Below are 18,031 nucleotides of genomic sequence, written 5' to 3'. Positions count from 1 at the left end.
TCTGATCTACACAACCTCTACCCATCCTAAATCCACACTGTTCCTCACCAATTACTCCTTCTGTTCCTCTCCTAATCAAGGAACATATAAAATATTTTGCTATGAGAAATTTTTCATACATTGAATTTTTAACCTAGTTATTAATGTAATAATACGGGTGTATTCAAGGTACAGTACATATATTTTGTTATATTCTTCAAAGCTTTGTCTGAATTTTTACCATTACAGTAATTGGCAAGCCAACAATAGCTGTAAAATACTGTCTATAGGTGTGCATTGTGAAATAATTTGTTGCTATTGTGCAAATAGAAAGCAGCAGGTCTCATTATTCCAAGTTTAAAAAATCTAAAAAAATTGATACGTTTGTGTTGAGAAAATTTAATAACCATCCAGTATAGAATAGTTTTATAGCTAGTTACAGGATATGTACCATTTATAGAAGTTTCCAGAATGTAGTTTGTATTAATATTTCATTCATTCTATACTATGGGAGTTATAGCCAGTGGAATGTATTTCTATCTTTAATAAATACTCAATAAATATAATTATTAATTCAAATTCCTGAATAATTTGTCAACTGTCAAGTGACAGAGATGATTTGTATCTTTAGATCATTTAAACTAGCTACTTTACCTTTGTTGACAGTCTAATTAATTCAAATTATGTTAACATCTAGAACTCCATCATGTACACACGTTCATGACAGTGTAGACAATAGTATATATCCACTACGTATGCTATGCACGTACGTCTTCATGTATGTAAAAGTCAAAGGAAGTGCCGAGATAAACTTTGACCAGTCTCAGAGGCCAGATAGGAATGACATTAGAGCATATGTCATAGCATTTGATGATGACTGAAAAGGGGAGGAACAACAGCAGATATGAACAGTGTGACTATGCACGTACGTCTTCATGTATGTAAAAGTCAAAGGAAGTGCCCTGAGATAAACTTTGACCAGTCTCAGAGGCCAGATAGGAATGACATTAGAGCATATGTCATAGCATTTGGTGATGACTGAAAAGGGGAGGAACAACAGCAGATATGAACAGTGTGCACAGGGGAAGGTTGTCTCTCTCTTTCCTGAACTGATTCCTGGTTTTTATGATAACATGGTGAAATTAATTCTGCAGTAAGTACTAGGTAGGGGCTCCTCCATTAACCTTTCCTCATCATGATTTGTCACATTTTTTCCTAATATTGTGACAGAAGGTTTATGAGATTGGACAAATGAAATACCAGATGATTTCTTTTTTGGGGGGAGGGGAGGGGCACAAAGGAAAAAGAAAATATCTAGCTTGAAGTGGCAACTCTGCCATGACAGATTTGAAAGTGCTCATAAGCTGGTAGATGACCATGAGCATAAATAATACCATTATATATTTGATATATATATGTTTACACGAATATACGTGCATGTGTGCATATACATATATAAAGCTGGTTGAGTGTATATGAGAGTATATTTATCATACAAGTGAATGTTTCACTTAAAAAATAATATACATGAAAAACATTTATAAAATGCTTGCTGAATAGGTGTGGGAGGCTGGTATATGGATCTGCAGAATAGATTTCCAAATAGGGGTCAAGGAGTTAAGGAGTCGGGAGTCGGAGTCGGGAGTCGGAGTCGGAGGAATCAAAGGAGTCGGAGTCGGAGTCGGACCCTATATCATCCGACTCCGCAGCCCTGCTTGTGTGTATATGTGAAGCATTTGACACTATGAACAGAAGACCTCCAACTGTCTCACACATAGGAGCTACCTGCAACTCACTATTTCGTATCTTCACACAAATGTCTAGATGATTGGGAAACTACATTACAAGCCATAACTTTAAAAGTTATTTACTTTTAGCAGCAATTCTTTACCTGAAAATGCTTCAGTGTGGTTACTGGCCTCAGTCAAAAGAGCAAGTCCCGCTTGCAGTGTCTCAAGGCTGTCTCGGGTACAACTCCCAGCATGCTGTATCAGCAACGGTCTCTGAACGTTCAGTAGTGACATTTGAGCTTGATTTTGTGAACAGACCTGAAAGAATATGAAAAATCAAACTTTGGGGGAAATGTTACAAATTATATGTATATATCTTTTTTATTAACTGATTTATTAATCATATTGACTAATTCATAATCTAGTATTTGTACTTATCAGCTACTGTGACCATGGCATTAGGAATATACAAAAAAAATAATTCTTGTTTGAGCTGTTGCCAACTGTGACTGGATTTGAATCACTGAATTTTAGTTCTAATTTGGTTTGAACCATCATTGAAATAAATACGAGTAATTAATCTTGCCTGATTATTATTGACAGATTTATTTGTTTATAGAAAAACTAATGCACATAAAGAAAATATTCTTATTTTAAAGTTATTCATCTTTTGTTCATTTTCTGTGATAGATTATAGATTACCTGTGACGTCATGGGTTGATCTTGTGACATCATGGGCTCACTGCGACTTCATAATCTAACTGTGGCATCATGGATGTTGTCACGCATTAACCCTGAGACGGCACATTGATGACACTATGACGTCACGAACTGACTCAATGGCATCACGCTTTGACCGTGTGACGTCACGAATATGACCTTATGACGTCATATATTGACACTTTAATATCACAGTTGAACCCATCCCCATTGATATAGTGACATTATGATGTAACGAACTGACCTTGTGACTTCACAATTCGACCCCGTGAGCAACTGGCACCTTCCTACCTCATCACCTCTGTTCACCACTATGACTGAGGCCACGGTCACAATAGTCAATGGAATGGTTGGAGTCCAACGAATGATCTGGATTTCGTCCAAAGATTTGGAGAGTAACCGTAGCTTTAAACTGCAGTTACACTCCAACCTTGGACGGAATCCAATTGAATCACTGAAATCCAACCATTCCGTTGACTAGGGTAACCGTAGCTTAATGTGTCGGGAATTAATCCGGACAAAGGAATTTTTTGAGTGAATAAGCTATTATTACAAATTAATAAAGACATCTGTTGTTACAGTCTCAGATAATTTAGTGAACTGATAACTGTAGAATTTGGATTAAGATTGAAATACAGCAATTAAGCATATCAAGCTGTATAAAATCTATATTCTTGAATGCTTAATATATGAAAGCATGTATAACAAATTATACAATGTTACTTTTTCCATTTAGATATAGTGGACTATCACTTTTGTTTATTTATACATATACCATACGCCTTTTCCCCCTACACGGGGGTTAGCCAAAAAGAAAAACGCATAGTAACCACTCCCACCCATTCCATTTCCTATATATTCCACTCCCCTCCACCCTCCTCCCTCCCTCTTATCTCGGCACCTCCTGGATAACGGGTCATCCCTTCATCCTGTCCACTGCCCTGGGTCAGAAGCAGTGTCGCAAGACATAGCACATCCACAGCAAGGCCGCTTCATAAATTCAGTATCCCCCTTTTCCGTCCCCCCATGCAGAAAAGAAGACAGTGAAAAATCCCTTCGGGCTGCATCATATTTTTTTCTCACCCCCCATCCCCCACCCACTCCCCCTCATGCATCACGGCATCATCTATACACAACACCTCTCCATTCACCCCTATCTTCTGTATTCTCCCATTCTACCTCCGCAGACATTCCTCTCTTTTGTAATGCCCCTTTCACCCCATCCATCCATCTCATCCTAGGACGCCCCCTCATATTCACTCCTTCCATCTCCGCCTTCCACACTTTTTACTAATCTTTCTTCACTCATTCTTTCAATGTGTCCAAACCATCCCAATACTCTTTCATCAACCCTGTCTCCCAGTTCCCTTTTCACCCCTGTTCTCCTCTTCACCTCCTCATTTCTCACTCTATCCAGCCTAGTAACCCCTATCATACTTCTCAGACATTTCATCTCAAACACATTCAAGCTCCTTCTCTCTTCCTCTCACATGATACATGTTTCTGCCTCGTACAATGCTGTTGGCACAATCACTCCTTCATATAACCTCCTCTTAGCATCCATTCCCAGATGTCTATTTCTCATTACACATTTCAATCTACCAAGGCATTTACTCGCTTCTCTCAATCTACATTCTACCTCCACCCCCACTCCTCCCTTTCCTGCCACATTCGCACCCAAGTATCTAAAACTATCCACTTCCTCCAGTCTTTAACCCTTAATGATCACTTCCAGCCTGCTATCACTCTCTCCCCTTGTACATCTCATCACCTTACTTTTGCCCACATTTATCTTCAGCTTCCTTCTTTCACACACCTTCTCAAACTCTGTCACTAACTTCCTCAATCCCTCCTCTGATCCTGCTACAAGCGCAGTGTCATCAGCAAACAACAACTGGCTCACCTCCCACTTTTCTCCATTTTCTTTAATCATCTCCAACCCCTGACCCACTACCCTTGCATTCACCTCTTGCACCACCCCATCCATGTAAAGATTGAACAGCCAGGGTGACATAACACATCCCTGACGAAGTCCCACCTTTACCTTAAACCATTCACTCTCTTCATTTCTAATCCTAACACAAGATCTACTACTCTCGTAAAAACTCTTGACTGCTCTTTACAGCTTTCCTCCTATCCCATATATCTGCAGTACCTCCCACAGTGCCTTCCTGTCTACCCTGTCATAAGCCTTTTCCAGATCCATAAAACCCAAAAAACATCCTTACCTTTTCCTATAGCTTTCTCACATATCTGTCTTACCACAATAATCTGATCTACACAATCTCTACCTATCCTAAGCCTACACTGTTCCTCACCAATTACTCCCTCTGTTCCTCTCCTAATCCTCTCAATCAAGACCCTCCCATAAGCCTTCCCAACTACACTCAACAAGCTAATCCCTCTGAAACTACTACACTCACACTTGTCCCCTTTTCCCTTGGAAAGTGGGACTATACAGGCACTCTTCTAGTACTGCAGCACTCTACCCTTTCTCCAGCAACCATTAAATAACCTCACCAACCAGTCCACCATAACTGTACCTCCTTTTTTAAGACATTCTGCATGGCATCCATCCAGACCAGGTGCCTTACCTGCTCTCATCATCTTAACAGCTGCTTTCATTTCATCCTTCCCTATTTCTCCTCCATTTTCCTCACTCATCACTCTCATTTTCTTAGTGCTTCCAACTGCAACCACCTTTCCCTTCTTATCCTCCTTCACATTTAGCAACTCCCTGAAATACTCTGCCTACCTTCCTCTCACTGAAAACATTATTTGAAATATCATGCAAGAGAATCAACGCCGTAGTTCCACCGAGCATGATTGACTATCCTCTCAAGGAATGTTGAGTTACCGATATATAATTTTCATGATTAATCTTTTTATTTACCACTTGGTGACTTCTCCGTCTTGAGTATTGTTTCTGGTGTATCACCCATTTCTAATTCCTATGTATAGGGATTATCTTTTACATGTATCGTGCAACATTTTAGCTTTAGTTAAGGTGAAGTTGTACCTCCAATGGACCGTTGCAACGAGAGGTCAAAGTTCACTAAGCGACATTGGACCCCTGGTGCTCAGTCCAAGACACGATTTGAAATTGGAATGTGACTGGGAAGTGATATGAAATTCACCCCAATCACAGACCTCATATAAACCCAATAATGTGCAGGGTAAATACAACTAAACGTGTGCTAAATCAAAGTGAGGGGACCCGTTCTATGAGAGAACCAGTCTCCTCTCAAGGCATACCTTCATCCTTGACCACATACCTATTCTATCCCCCCATGCCATACCCGGGGTCGACGCACATATCAACACCACCAGAAAAGACGAAAAAAATCACCAAGTGGCCCCAAGACCACGGTAAGTTATAATGTGATGTTTTAATGGAATATACAACAAAACAAAATTATTGAAATGAATACATATTCACAAAGATACATGATGCTTTGTAATATTATTCTGTTCTTCAGGGTTCGATGTGTCCCTGCTGATTCCAGATATGTAGTTTTATGCCGCTGAACGTTGTATACAATATTCACAGAGTACCACAGAATTAACTTGGTTGGGGGGGGGGGTCACCTAGATTAAACTTACACCATCAGCATTACGTATTAAAAGGGATGGGAAAATTTTCGGAAGTCATATTTTCCATATAATGTTAATAACTATAATAACAGTAATAATAATAAGACAATGATAATAAAACAACAACAAAAATAATAATAACAATAACACACACGCAATACCTCTGTCCTCCCGATGTTGGCAACAGAGACTGTCAAGGTGTCGGCGACGACCTCTTCGTCAGGAGCCGAGGAGGGTGAAGCGTGGCGCCACAGCTGAGGCGACGACCACAGAGGGCGTCGCCACACCCCTCCGTCACCCAACAGAGTTCCTTTGTCTCTGAATGGAAGAGAAGACCTCTGGCGATGATCTTAGTCAGGAAAAAAAGAGGCAAGTTAGTTACAGGGTCATCAGATTCCGTTACGATATTCTCAATGCCGTAGATATATTACATATATATATACATATGTATTATATATATATATATATATATGTGTGTGTGTGTGTGCATATGTGTATTCTGTACATATATATATATGTATATATGTATTTATCCCTGTTCTCCTACTCACCTCCTCATTTCTCACTCTATCTAACCTAGTAACCCCGATCATACTTCTCAGACACCTCATCTCAAACACATTCAAACTCCTTCTCTCTTATGTTCCATGTTTCTGCCCCATACAGTGCTGTTGGCACAATCACTCCTTCATACAGCCTCCTCTTAGCATCCATTCCTAAATGTCTATTCCTCATTACACTCTTTAATCCACCAAGGCATTTACTTGCTTCTCTCAATCTACATTCTACCTCCACCTTCACTCCATCTTTTCCAGCCACATTTGCAACCAAGTATCTAAAACTATCCACTTCCTCCAGTCGCTCTTCCATAATGCTCACTTCTAGTCTACTGCTACTTTCACCCCTTGTACATCTCATCACCTTACTTTTGGGAAGAAGGACGGGAGAGGACAGAAGACAGGGGTGAATGGAGAATGGTTGTATATGGATGATGTTGTGATACATGAGGTGGAATGGGCGGTGAGGTAGTATGTGTGAGCAAAATTTGACGCAGCCCGAAGGGATTTCTCCCCGTCTTCTCCTTTCATGCAATGGGGGGACAGAGAGGGGGGGTCACCGATTTAATGAAGCGGCCTTGCTGTGGATGTGCTGTGTCTTGCGACACTGCTTCTGACCCTGGGCAGTAGACAAGGTGCAGGGATGATCCGTCATCCAGGAGGTGCTAAGATAAGAGGAAGGGTGGAGGGGTGTGGAGTGTATTCAGGGATGGAATGGGTGGGAATGATTTTTATGTCTTTTCCTTTGTGGCTACCTCCCTTGTAAGGGGGAAAAAGCCTTGGTATATGTGTGTATTAATATATTATATATATATATATATATATATATATATACATATATATATATACCTGTATATATATAATACACACACACATATATATATATATATATATAATGTATATTCTTCGTATAAATGGGCAGGAGATTCTCTCTCAAGCATATTTCATTAAATGAAATGGCAAGCTTCTTGTGACAAAGCTTTTTGTCAATCTTCTCTCTCTTTCGCAAGGCGACTTTGCCTTCTATAGGGAGGAGTCCGAGTAATTCGCCGTATGCCATGAGATAGAAATGGGCATAGTCGAAAGCCAAAACGCATTTTAGCACCTCCTGGTGCTTCTTCAGTGGCAATTGAAGTAACGGAGATTCCATGAAGATCAGCAACTTTTATACCCGGAAGGTGGATGGTGATAGGCTCGAATGCTGCGGGTTAGGTTCAGTCTGTTCTCCCATTGGCTGAGAGGTGAGTGACATCATCAGTTTGCACCCCAGCACCGTAATGGGCGGACCTTTTAACGCTGGATAACGCTTGCAGGTTATGGGCTAGTATATCAACCTTACGGAAAGATCATTTATGTAAAGGGCCTCCAGTATATGTAATCTTCTAGGGTCTTGGTGTGTGGCTAAAATTTCCATATTGTTGACCAGGATTTCCTTTCATAAGATGGTGTGGTGAGTGTCTTTGGAATGATTCTTAGGTGCACCTGATGTCAGATGGTATGACAGTCTACGCGACAGCTTCATGGTGGTCATACCAATACAGACACTCTACTTACGTTCATTCGTTTTACTTTTTTCGATTTTACGTTTGAACTGACTGTAAAAAAAAAAATTGTAAAAGGTTGGGTTGCACAGTCCCTAAGGTTACACGTATACGGCATGAGATCTCTGAAGTTTATCGTTGATGGGCTTGTTGTTGTTCTTTATGAGTAGGCTTGATGTCTTCTTATTTTGATAATATATGGTAAAAACAATTTTGGTGTCTGCAGAAGTCGGCTTGATATTCCTTTTGATGATTTGCTTCATAACTCTTTCATCTTCCTTATATGCCGTGGGGAAGAATGATTTATAGAATATATTAATGATCTTTTCTAGTGTTTGGTTATCTTCCGAGAGGTTCTTTTTCAGGTACCACATGTCCATTATTTTCTTAGTTATTTTTTCAATGTCTTTGTTGGCAAATCCGTTGTTGATGAGTACTTGCATGGCCCTTTCCAATTCTGAGTGCACAGCCCTCCAGTTGTTGCATTGTGTGAGGGCCCTTCTAATAAAGGCACCTATTGTGGAATCCTTGTACCTCTGAGGGAACTTCCTTGATCCATTTAGGCAATGTCCTTGATTGGTGGATTTAATTTAAACAGAGGTGTTGAAAGTTTCTTCTCCCTGTTTCACCAGAACATCAAGAAATGGGAGGGAACCTTCATCACTATGTTCGATGGTGAAGTTGAGGCCAGAAGCTTCTTTCAATCATTGTTGCAAGGCTTCAATCTGTTGGATGTTCTCGGTCATAACAAAAATATCATCGATGTATCAGCAGTATATTCATGGTCTCTGTACCTCATTGAATACCTCTTCTTCAATGCTGCCCATGAAAAAAATTGGCAAATAGAACTCCTAATGGGGATCCCATGGCAACTCCATCAATCTGGCAGTACAGTACTTGGACCCCCTCGGGTAGGTGAATGATGCTTCTTTGGTACAGCATTCTAGCAGTTTCTTCATCACATGTTCTGGGATGTCGCAATTTGGTGTGTCATTATTATGGTAAACTCTTTTGATTATATACTGGATGGTACAGTTCACCAAAATATTTGTGAAAAGATTTTCTACGTCCAACGATGCAATCGTTCCTTTCGAGCTGGTGTTAGCTAGGAGGTCCAGGAAGTCGGTGGGAGAATTGACGCTGTAGGAAGCTGGCACATAAGGTGTAAGGATTTCACCTAATTTCTTTGCTATGTGGTAAGATGGTGTTGGGATCTGAGAGATAATGGGTCTAAGTTTGTTCCCTGGTTTATGCGTTTTGACATTACCATAGCAATAACCAAGTCCATAGTCTCCAGATAGCTTATGGAGCTTTGTGCCGCCTTTAGTAGCGTTAACATTGTCAATTAGCTGATTTAATTTCTTTTTCAAAGACTCTGTTGGATCTTTAGTATTTTTCTTGAATTTGCTTGTATCACCCAAAATTTGGTCTAGTTTTTGCAAATATTTGTCCGTTTCTATTAGGACATAGGCAGCAGTTTTGTCGGCTCTTCTAATAGTGATGTTAGGGTCAACACAGAGCTGCTTGGCTGCTTCAATACAGTATGTCTCTTCTCTAGGATTTGGCTTTTGAAGCTAAACGTTACAGAAAGCGAGGTCAAAAGCCACCTCCTTCGAATACAATGTTCCGCTGTTATAATCAAAGGGACTAAACGCTGAGTGTCCTGCCCTCATCGGCATAATCAGCAAACATACTTGTGGCGCACATTTTATCGTTGCAATGCCAATCCTTAGGCACTTTCTATGGGGAGCTGGTCCCTTGGATTACCCGTTCGAAAGGGCTCTTCATCTCTTGTTTGAGCCACCCGGTTGGCTCTCTTCTTCGGTGGCTGAGCTTTTATTCATTTTCTTTTTTTGAGCTTTACCTTCAGTTTATAAGTGGTTAAAAGTGTATGAAGGCCCTCGTCGATGTTGTCAGGCAATTTGGGAGCGTTGGCCTGCTCCGACAAGTCAATGAGCTCGGCCACAGAGACTTCTTGTGGCTTATTTGGCGCGCCGGTGAGTCTCCATGGATAGCAAAAATGTGCCCTCTCTGTTGGGTACTTTGCTGCTTTTCTTCGTGGGAGCCTCTCTTGCAGCGCTTGTAGACCCTCAGCCATATCCTTGTACTCTTCTATTAGCCTCCGGACCTTTGCGGCAAGTTCTTCATTGTTAAGGTCCGGGGCCATGGCCATTGCTGCTCCTTGAGGTGTTTCTGGTCCCTATGCGGGAAGTATCAAACTCAAAGTTATTAGTCATAGAAATCTCCCAAAAGACTTACCAAAGGGTGAAGCAAGTTTCGGAAGAAAGTACTGTCATGGGCTTCCCAGATTGTCTCCGCCGGTTATTGGTGCTGGTTCTCACTGACAAGCGTCGGGTGAGAAGAATTATTGAGTTGTATCCAAAGACTATGTAGGGAAAGATAGGAAAGCTCCAATACAATATTGATAGAAAATGGGAGCCACTACACTACCGCCACCTATTGGCTTGACACAATACTACAATATTTTCAGGGCCAACTATTATATTTTTTTGCATTACTTATTCGTAGTCTTGTGATAACTTTTTCTTGATATTATCTTTTAATATAATTTTATTAATATAAAATCTAATTTCAACTTGAAAGTGTATGCTGATGACATGTTTGTATTTTTTCTTACTCATTTTTTTGCTGATGTTCACTAGATAGATATTTTTTTCAACTATTTATGTTTTCTTTAATGGTTTTTAATTATATAATTATACTTAGTCCTTGGTTTATTTTCTTCTATCAGATAAAATAAAGATTCAATCTCTCTTTTAAGCAAAGTTAAAATAATTCCAATGTGGATAGTTAAAACACTGATTTTTCCTTAGCTTTATGCTTTATTCATGTTCTCAGAATGCTCTGACATGAATAATATTTACATGCAAGACATAGACATAGGAAATGCATCATGCACCTTTATCTAAAACGAATACACAATTAGAAAGATAAGTTAAAAACCAAACTTATATATCAACTGAAGAATACAGACAAGGAAAAAATAAAACAAACAAAAGGAAAATACAAATAATAAAAAAAATTGTAATAAAGAGAACAAGTAGAAAAATTATACACAGTACATATATATAAGTATATATATATATATATATATATCATGCCAAATGATAAAAGTATAATACAAAATAATCATGTTGAAAGCAAACAAACAGATAAGAAAATATAGTGCACTCAAAAAATATGTCAATCAGATATGTACATAAAAGAAAAACAGAATATAAAACAAGATATCATGCAAGACAAACACTGGAAAAGGTAAATAAAATGGTGAAAATATGCATAGTAATCCAGGGAATACATACCAAATTCTTTTTTATCTTTGATGACATCCCTTTCTGTAAATACAAAAGTCACTGAATTCAAATCATACTGCATTACTGATGCGTAATTTTGATTATTTTCCTATTTTTTTTTTCTCCATCATATCCACTGTCATTACATTTTCTTTTGTTGATTAGTTTCCTATTATAAAACTTTGTAAAATAATATAGCCGCATCTTAATGTAAATGTAAACTATCATATTTTTCAAATCATCACACAGATTTAAAAGGATAATATCTTTTGCATTTATTACATTAAAAAACTTTCTCTTCAAATTTTCTTCATGCATGAGTTTTCAATATTTTCAACATACACTGTCTGAATTTGTTTATTAAATTTATGATGAGCAAATGAGAGTGATGAATGAGGAAAATGGAGGAGAAATAAGGAAGGATGAGGTGAAGGCAGTTGTTAAGATGATGAAAGCAGGTAAGGCACCTGGTCTGGATGGATGTCATGCGGAATGTCTGAAAAAGGGAGGTACAGTGATGGTGGACTGGTTGGTGAGGTTATTTAATGTTTGTTGGAGAGAGGGTAGAGTGCCGGAGGACTGGAGGAGTGCCTGTATAGTTCCTCTTTACAAGGGAAAAGGGGACAAGTGTGAGTGTAGTAGTTTCAGAGGGATTAGCTTCTTGAGTGTAGTTGGGAAGGCTTATGGGAGGATCCTGGTTGAGAGGATTAGGAGAGGAACAGAAGGAGTAATTGGTGAGGAACAGTGTGGATTTAGGACGGGTAGAGGTTGTATAGATCAGATCTTTGTGGTAAGACAGATATGTGAGAAAGCTATAGGAAAGGGGAAGGATGTTTTCTGGGGCTTTTATGGATCTGGAAAAGGCTTATGATAGGGTAGACAGGAAGGCACTGTGGGAGGTTATGCAGATATACGGGATAGGAGGAAAACTTCTGGGAGCTGTCAAGAGTTTTTATGAGAATAGTAGAGCTTGTGTCAGGATTGGGAATGAAGAGAGTGAGTGGTTCGAGGTAAAGGTGGGACTCCGTCAAGGATGCGTTATGCCGCCCTGGCTGTTCAACTTATACATGGATGGGGTGGTGCGAGAGGTAAATGCAAGGGTAGTGGGCACGGGATTAGAGATGGTTAAAGAAAATGGAGAAAAGTGGGAGGTGAGCCAGCTGTTGTTTGCGGACGACACTGCGCTTGTGGCAGGATCGGAGGAGGGATTGAGGATGTTGGTGGCAGAGTTTGGGAGAGTATGTGAAAGAAAGCTAAAGATAAATGTGGGTAAAGTAAGGTGATTAGATGTACAAGGGGTGAAAGTGGCAGTAGACTGGAAGTGAGCATTAAGGAAGAGCGACTGGAGGAAGTGAATAGTTTTAGATACTTGGGTGCAAATGTGGCAGGGGAAGGTGGAGTGAAGGTGGAGGTAGAATGTAGATTGAGAGAAGCGAGTAAATGCCTTGGTGGATTAAAGAGTGTAATGAGGAATAGACATTTGGGAATGGATGCTAAGAGGAGACTGTATGAAGGAGTGATTGTGCCAACAGCACTGTATGGAGCAGAAACATGGAACATAAGAGAAGAGGAGAGAAGGAGTTTGAATGTGTTTGAGATGAGGTGTCTGAGAAGTATGATGGGGGTTACTTGGCTAGATAGAGTGAGAAATGAGGTGAGGAGGAGAACAGGGGTGGAAAAGGAGCTGGGAGATAGGGTTGATGAAAGAATATTAGGATGGTTTGGACACATGGAAAGAATGAGTGAAGAAAGACTAGTAAAAGAGGTGTGGAAGGCAGATGTGGAGGGAGTGAACATGAGGGGACGTCCTAGGATGAGGTGGATGGATGGGGTGAAGGGGAAGAGAGGAATGTCTGTTGAGGAAGGATGGGAGAGGACAGAAGATAGGGGTGAATGGAGAATGGGTGTATATGGATGATGTTGTGATAGCATAAGGTGGAATGGGTGGGTGGATGGGGGGTGAGGTAGTATGTGTGAGCAAAATTTGACGCAGCCTGAAGGGATTTCTCCCCGTCCTCTCATTTTATGCAATGGGGGGACGGAGAGGGGGGGTCGCCGATTTAATGAAGCGGCCTTGCTGTGGATGCGCTGTGTCTTGCGACACTGCTTCTGACCTAGGACAGTGGACAAGGTGCAGGGATGACCCGTCATTCAGGAGATGCTAAGATAAGAGGGGGGGTGGAGGGGTGTGGAGTGTATTCAGGGATGGAATGGGTGGGAATGATTTTATGCCTTTTTCTTTTAGGCTACCCCCCTTGTTAGGGGGAGAAAGCCTTGGTATATGTATGTATGTATTAGCATAATATAAATACCTTCCCTCACCTGCATCCTTTAAATGTGTATAGACGCTCCTTTACTTATGTTCATTCGTTTTACGTTTTTTCGATTTTACGTTTAAACTGACAAAAAAAATTGTAAAAAAAAAAAAAATAGTGAATTTTTGAGTTTAGCGCGCTCTCTGTAGCACAAGACATTCAAACGATACTTTCGCATGATGCTGCGTCCATTGTTTACATGGCACAAATGACAGACTGAACATGCCTTGCCTCCTCCTCCTCCTCCCCCATTTCACTTTGTTGTTGAATTTAATTCATTTGAAATTAATGTTATTATTTTACAATGTTATGTTTATAATCAATTATTTAGGGGTGTTTTATAAAATACAGTAATAGAATTTATGGATGTATAGTACAGTATGAACGGTCATACATTACTGGAACGTACAGTAACAACTTACGTTCATTTTCATGTTACGTTCGGCCGTTCGGAACGTAACTAAAACGTAAGTTGAGGAGCGTCTTTATACATATAATTTTGTTCTGAATCAGATTCAGATATTTGAGGAACCTCATTAGTCATTGCAATTATGATTTTTTAAATATTTATGACATATATAACCAGTTATATATGTAACTATATTATTTTCTATCTCACGCTGATTACAATTAATGTTATTATTACTAGAACTAACCTCTTCTGGATTAAATGATGCAAAGTATTCTGCAAGTTCACTGTCCATTTCTTCTGGATTAAAAGTGGAAAAATATGTTGCAAGAGCAGTGTTTCCCTCACTGTTGTCCCCAGACATATGCTCTTGAATATACACATTTTCTTCTGGTACATTATCTAAGTCATCATTTTTATCTGGTGAAGTTTAGATTTAAATCATTATTGGTACTTTTTCCATTTCTGAAATACTTCAAAATTTCACTACCATCTTCTAAACAGTTACTATTTATAGATTTCTCCATAAAATTCCTATTCATAGATACTTTTAAAAATGTTACAAATTTAGGGACAGTTGGTGTGTCCGAGTTTCCACCAGCATTTCTAATTGAGCTAAATAGGTTTTCAAGTGCTTCTTGATTAATTCGGTTTGTGATCAAATATTGAAAATTATTATTTAACTTAACATCTTCCCATAATGATATTAAACTGTAAATATTTAACTTCCACCCTTCCATGCATGGAAATGATCTTTTAACTTTCCATGATGAAAGCCATGTGCTTAAGAGCTGCAAATTACTAATTTGTGTATTCTCCCCATTTATTGCACATTTACTTTCTTTATAATGATGTAGTTCAGCACTATTAAAAGTATCAAATAAATTATCCATGTTATTAATAAATTCAGCAGTTGCATTGGCTTAATCAGGTAAAGTACCCAGATGTGCATAAGTATAAATTCCTGCAGCAACATTTCTGCTAAATACCTGACTGGCAAAAGAGACACACATTTTATCAAAAGTGTTGCAGAAAATATGCTTATCTGTTAATTTTGGGGCGAGACGCAAATTCATTTTTCTATCTCTTAGGTAAAATTCCTCTATATATTTCCACCTTATAATTTGTCCATTTACCTCAATATCTTGCTTCATGATAGTGTTCCTAACATTCTTTAGGAGTTGCAGTGTGTCATAAATAAAATGAACTTTCTCATTATCATGCATGATAAATGGGGAATTTGGTGTTACATTTAATTTCTTATAAGTACTCCTATTAATTGAATCCTGATCACACACTAGAAATCTTGGCATTAATCCTCCAGTTTTTAATTTGGTTAAACAATCAAGAATCATCTTTGCTAAGGTTTCTGAATTTATACTAGTATGGAAAAAAGAAATAACCTAAAATCTGTTTCCATTTCCTTTTTAAACCTTTTGCCATGAACACCATAACATTTGCAGCAACTTTGTTGGATTGGTCCTGGAGCTGCAACGTCTACGTCGTGGGACCACCCCCCAACCCCAAGAGTTGGGGGCCAATCAGCAGCAACTACCCCTGGCCATCAGCTCTACGCAGATGGCACCGATCCCCAAGGAGGAGCTACGCCTACCTGGGGGAGTACCACAATCCTTTTTTTCCAACACACAATGTTACGTTTTTTCTGCACCGAGGGGTCATTTTCCGGCGATCACCCCTCTTCTTCTACTATTAGCCGGAGATGTAGAGAGCAATCCTGGGCCCACCACAAAATACACATGCCCAACATGCTCTAAACCCATTACTTCGAGCAGACAGACAAAGGGCTCAGTTCAGTGCAATATGTGCAAAAACTGGGCCCACCTCACTTGTACAACACTTGCTGACACAAACCAATACACAAACACTTGGACATGTTCTACCTGCCCTCCAGTAACCCCAATCCCACCTCCCCAACCACAGCCAACACCCTTACCCACTCCCAATTTCCCTTTGCCCTTACCCCCAATTAGTACTCCCCTTCCTTTGTCCCCGATCTCTCCTTTCCCCCCCTCTGACCCAGATCCTACACCTTCCCCACTACCACCCCAACCTCAACCCCAAACGGCAACATACAACACATACAAAACACACAACATCAACATATTACAACACAACATTGACGGTATTAACACTAAAAAACATGAACTTGAACACTTTCTTAAACAACACAACATACACATTGCAATTCTACAAGAAACAAAATTAAGACACTCACACAAAACACCATCATTTCATAATTACACCACCATCAGACAAGACCGGACCGACGGCAATGGCGGTGGACTCATCACCCTGATCCACCATTCCATCTGTTTTGTGGACACAAGTGCCACAACCAAAATTCTCCTCCCTACCACAGATAACACAACAGAAACCCAATCCATTCGTATCCGCACAGGCAACAATTCAACACTAACAATAGTTAACATGTACATTCCCCCCCAATCATCCCCCACAGTTCCAACCACCTTCAGACCTCAACTCAGCCAACTAACCTCAATCCCCAACCTGTTCATGGGTGGTGACTTCAACGCCAAGTCGTCTGCCTGGTTTGTCGACAACCCTGACACAGACAGAGGGCTTGATATACAGACTCAATTCGACTCATTGACTATCATGAACAACACGCATAATCATACACATATCCCATACCAAGCCCTCTACACTCCCTCCTCTCCTGATATCACCTTTTGCTCCCCCTGCCTAACCCCAACAACATCATGGAGAGTGGTCGGAGCCCTTGGTTCTGACCACCTTCCAATCATCATCACCACCAAAACAAGATGCACCCCAGCTGGCCACAGACACACTTACACCAATTACAAGAGAGCTAACTGGGAAGCCTTTAATGAAGAGACAGAACAACATTTTGAAACACTTAACAGTACACCAATCACAAACATAAACAATGCTGTGCACGCTTTTAATACAATCATACAAAACGCAGACAAGAGATACATCCCTAGAGGCAACAGAAAATCACACAACCCCAACTTCACACCAGAAATCCAAGGCCTCATCAGACAACGTGACACACTTAAACACGATACCCCCACACCTATCCCTCAAAACATAGCAGACCAAATACAAACACTAAACACTGTGATTGCCAATAAAATACATGAACAAAAAACACAAAATTGGCAAAACTTTATCAATACACTTGATCACAAAACAAACACCAGCAAATTGTACAAAACACTCAACAGCATCACACTATCCAACACTAACACTACACGCTCTCACGCAGCAATAATCACAACAACAGATAATCTACCCTCAAACAGACAACAAGCAAACGCACTCATACGTCATTTTGCACAGACGAGCCATCTTACATCTCACCCTGACGACCGACGCACCATTCGACGTAAGAAAGACTTTCCCACAGACTCAGACTATACACCCTTCATAGACAGTCAGACAAAACTCATAATGCATAGTCTCAAGCACTCATCTGCCTGTGGCCCTGATAACATAAGCAACATCCACCTAAAACACATTGGACCACAAGGTATACACGCACTCACAAACATTGCAAACTACAGCTATTCACACAACACTATACCCGAGGTTCTGACCACCTTCCAATCATCATCACCACCAAAACAAGATGCACCCCAGCTGGCCACAGACACACTTACACCAATTACAAGAGAGCTAACTGGGAAGCCTTTAATGAAGAGACAGAACAACATTTTGAAACACTTAACAGTACACCAATCACAAACATAAACAATGCTGTGCACGCTTTTAATACAATCATACAAAACGCAGACAAGAGATACATCCCTAGAGGCAACAGAAAATCACACAACCCCAACTTCACACCAGAAATCCAAGGCCTCATC

At 40.0% G+C, this 18,031-nt stretch overlaps 1 protein-coding gene across 1 annotated transcript; it reads right to left on the bottom strand.

The window, feature by feature from the left end:
• Nucleotides 1–370: 370 nt before the first annotated feature.
• On the bottom strand, nt 371–8,680 carry LOC143022586 (uncharacterized). Its single transcript, XM_076180883.1, has 3 exons — nt 8,656–8,680; nt 6,185–6,372; nt 371–2,027 (listed from the first exon to the last, which is right to left on the bottom strand). The coding sequence occupies exons 1-3, from the start codon at nt 8,678–8,680 to the stop codon at nt 1,836–1,838; spliced, it is 405 nt and encodes a 134-aa protein (XP_076036998.1). The 3' UTR covers nt 371–1,835.
• Between the last annotated feature and the right edge of the window lie 9,351 nt (nt 8,681–18,031).

Source organism: Oratosquilla oratoria, unplaced genomic scaffold (assembly GCF_046742065.1).
Source record: "Oratosquilla oratoria isolate Oo_2021 unplaced genomic scaffold, ASM4674206v1 SCAFFOLD121, whole genome shotgun sequence".
Taxonomy (NCBI): domain Eukaryota; kingdom Metazoa; phylum Arthropoda; class Malacostraca; order Stomatopoda; family Squillidae; genus Oratosquilla; species Oratosquilla oratoria.
Note: the sequence above shows the minus strand (reverse complement) of the source record. Positions and strands in the feature narration are given on the sequence as shown.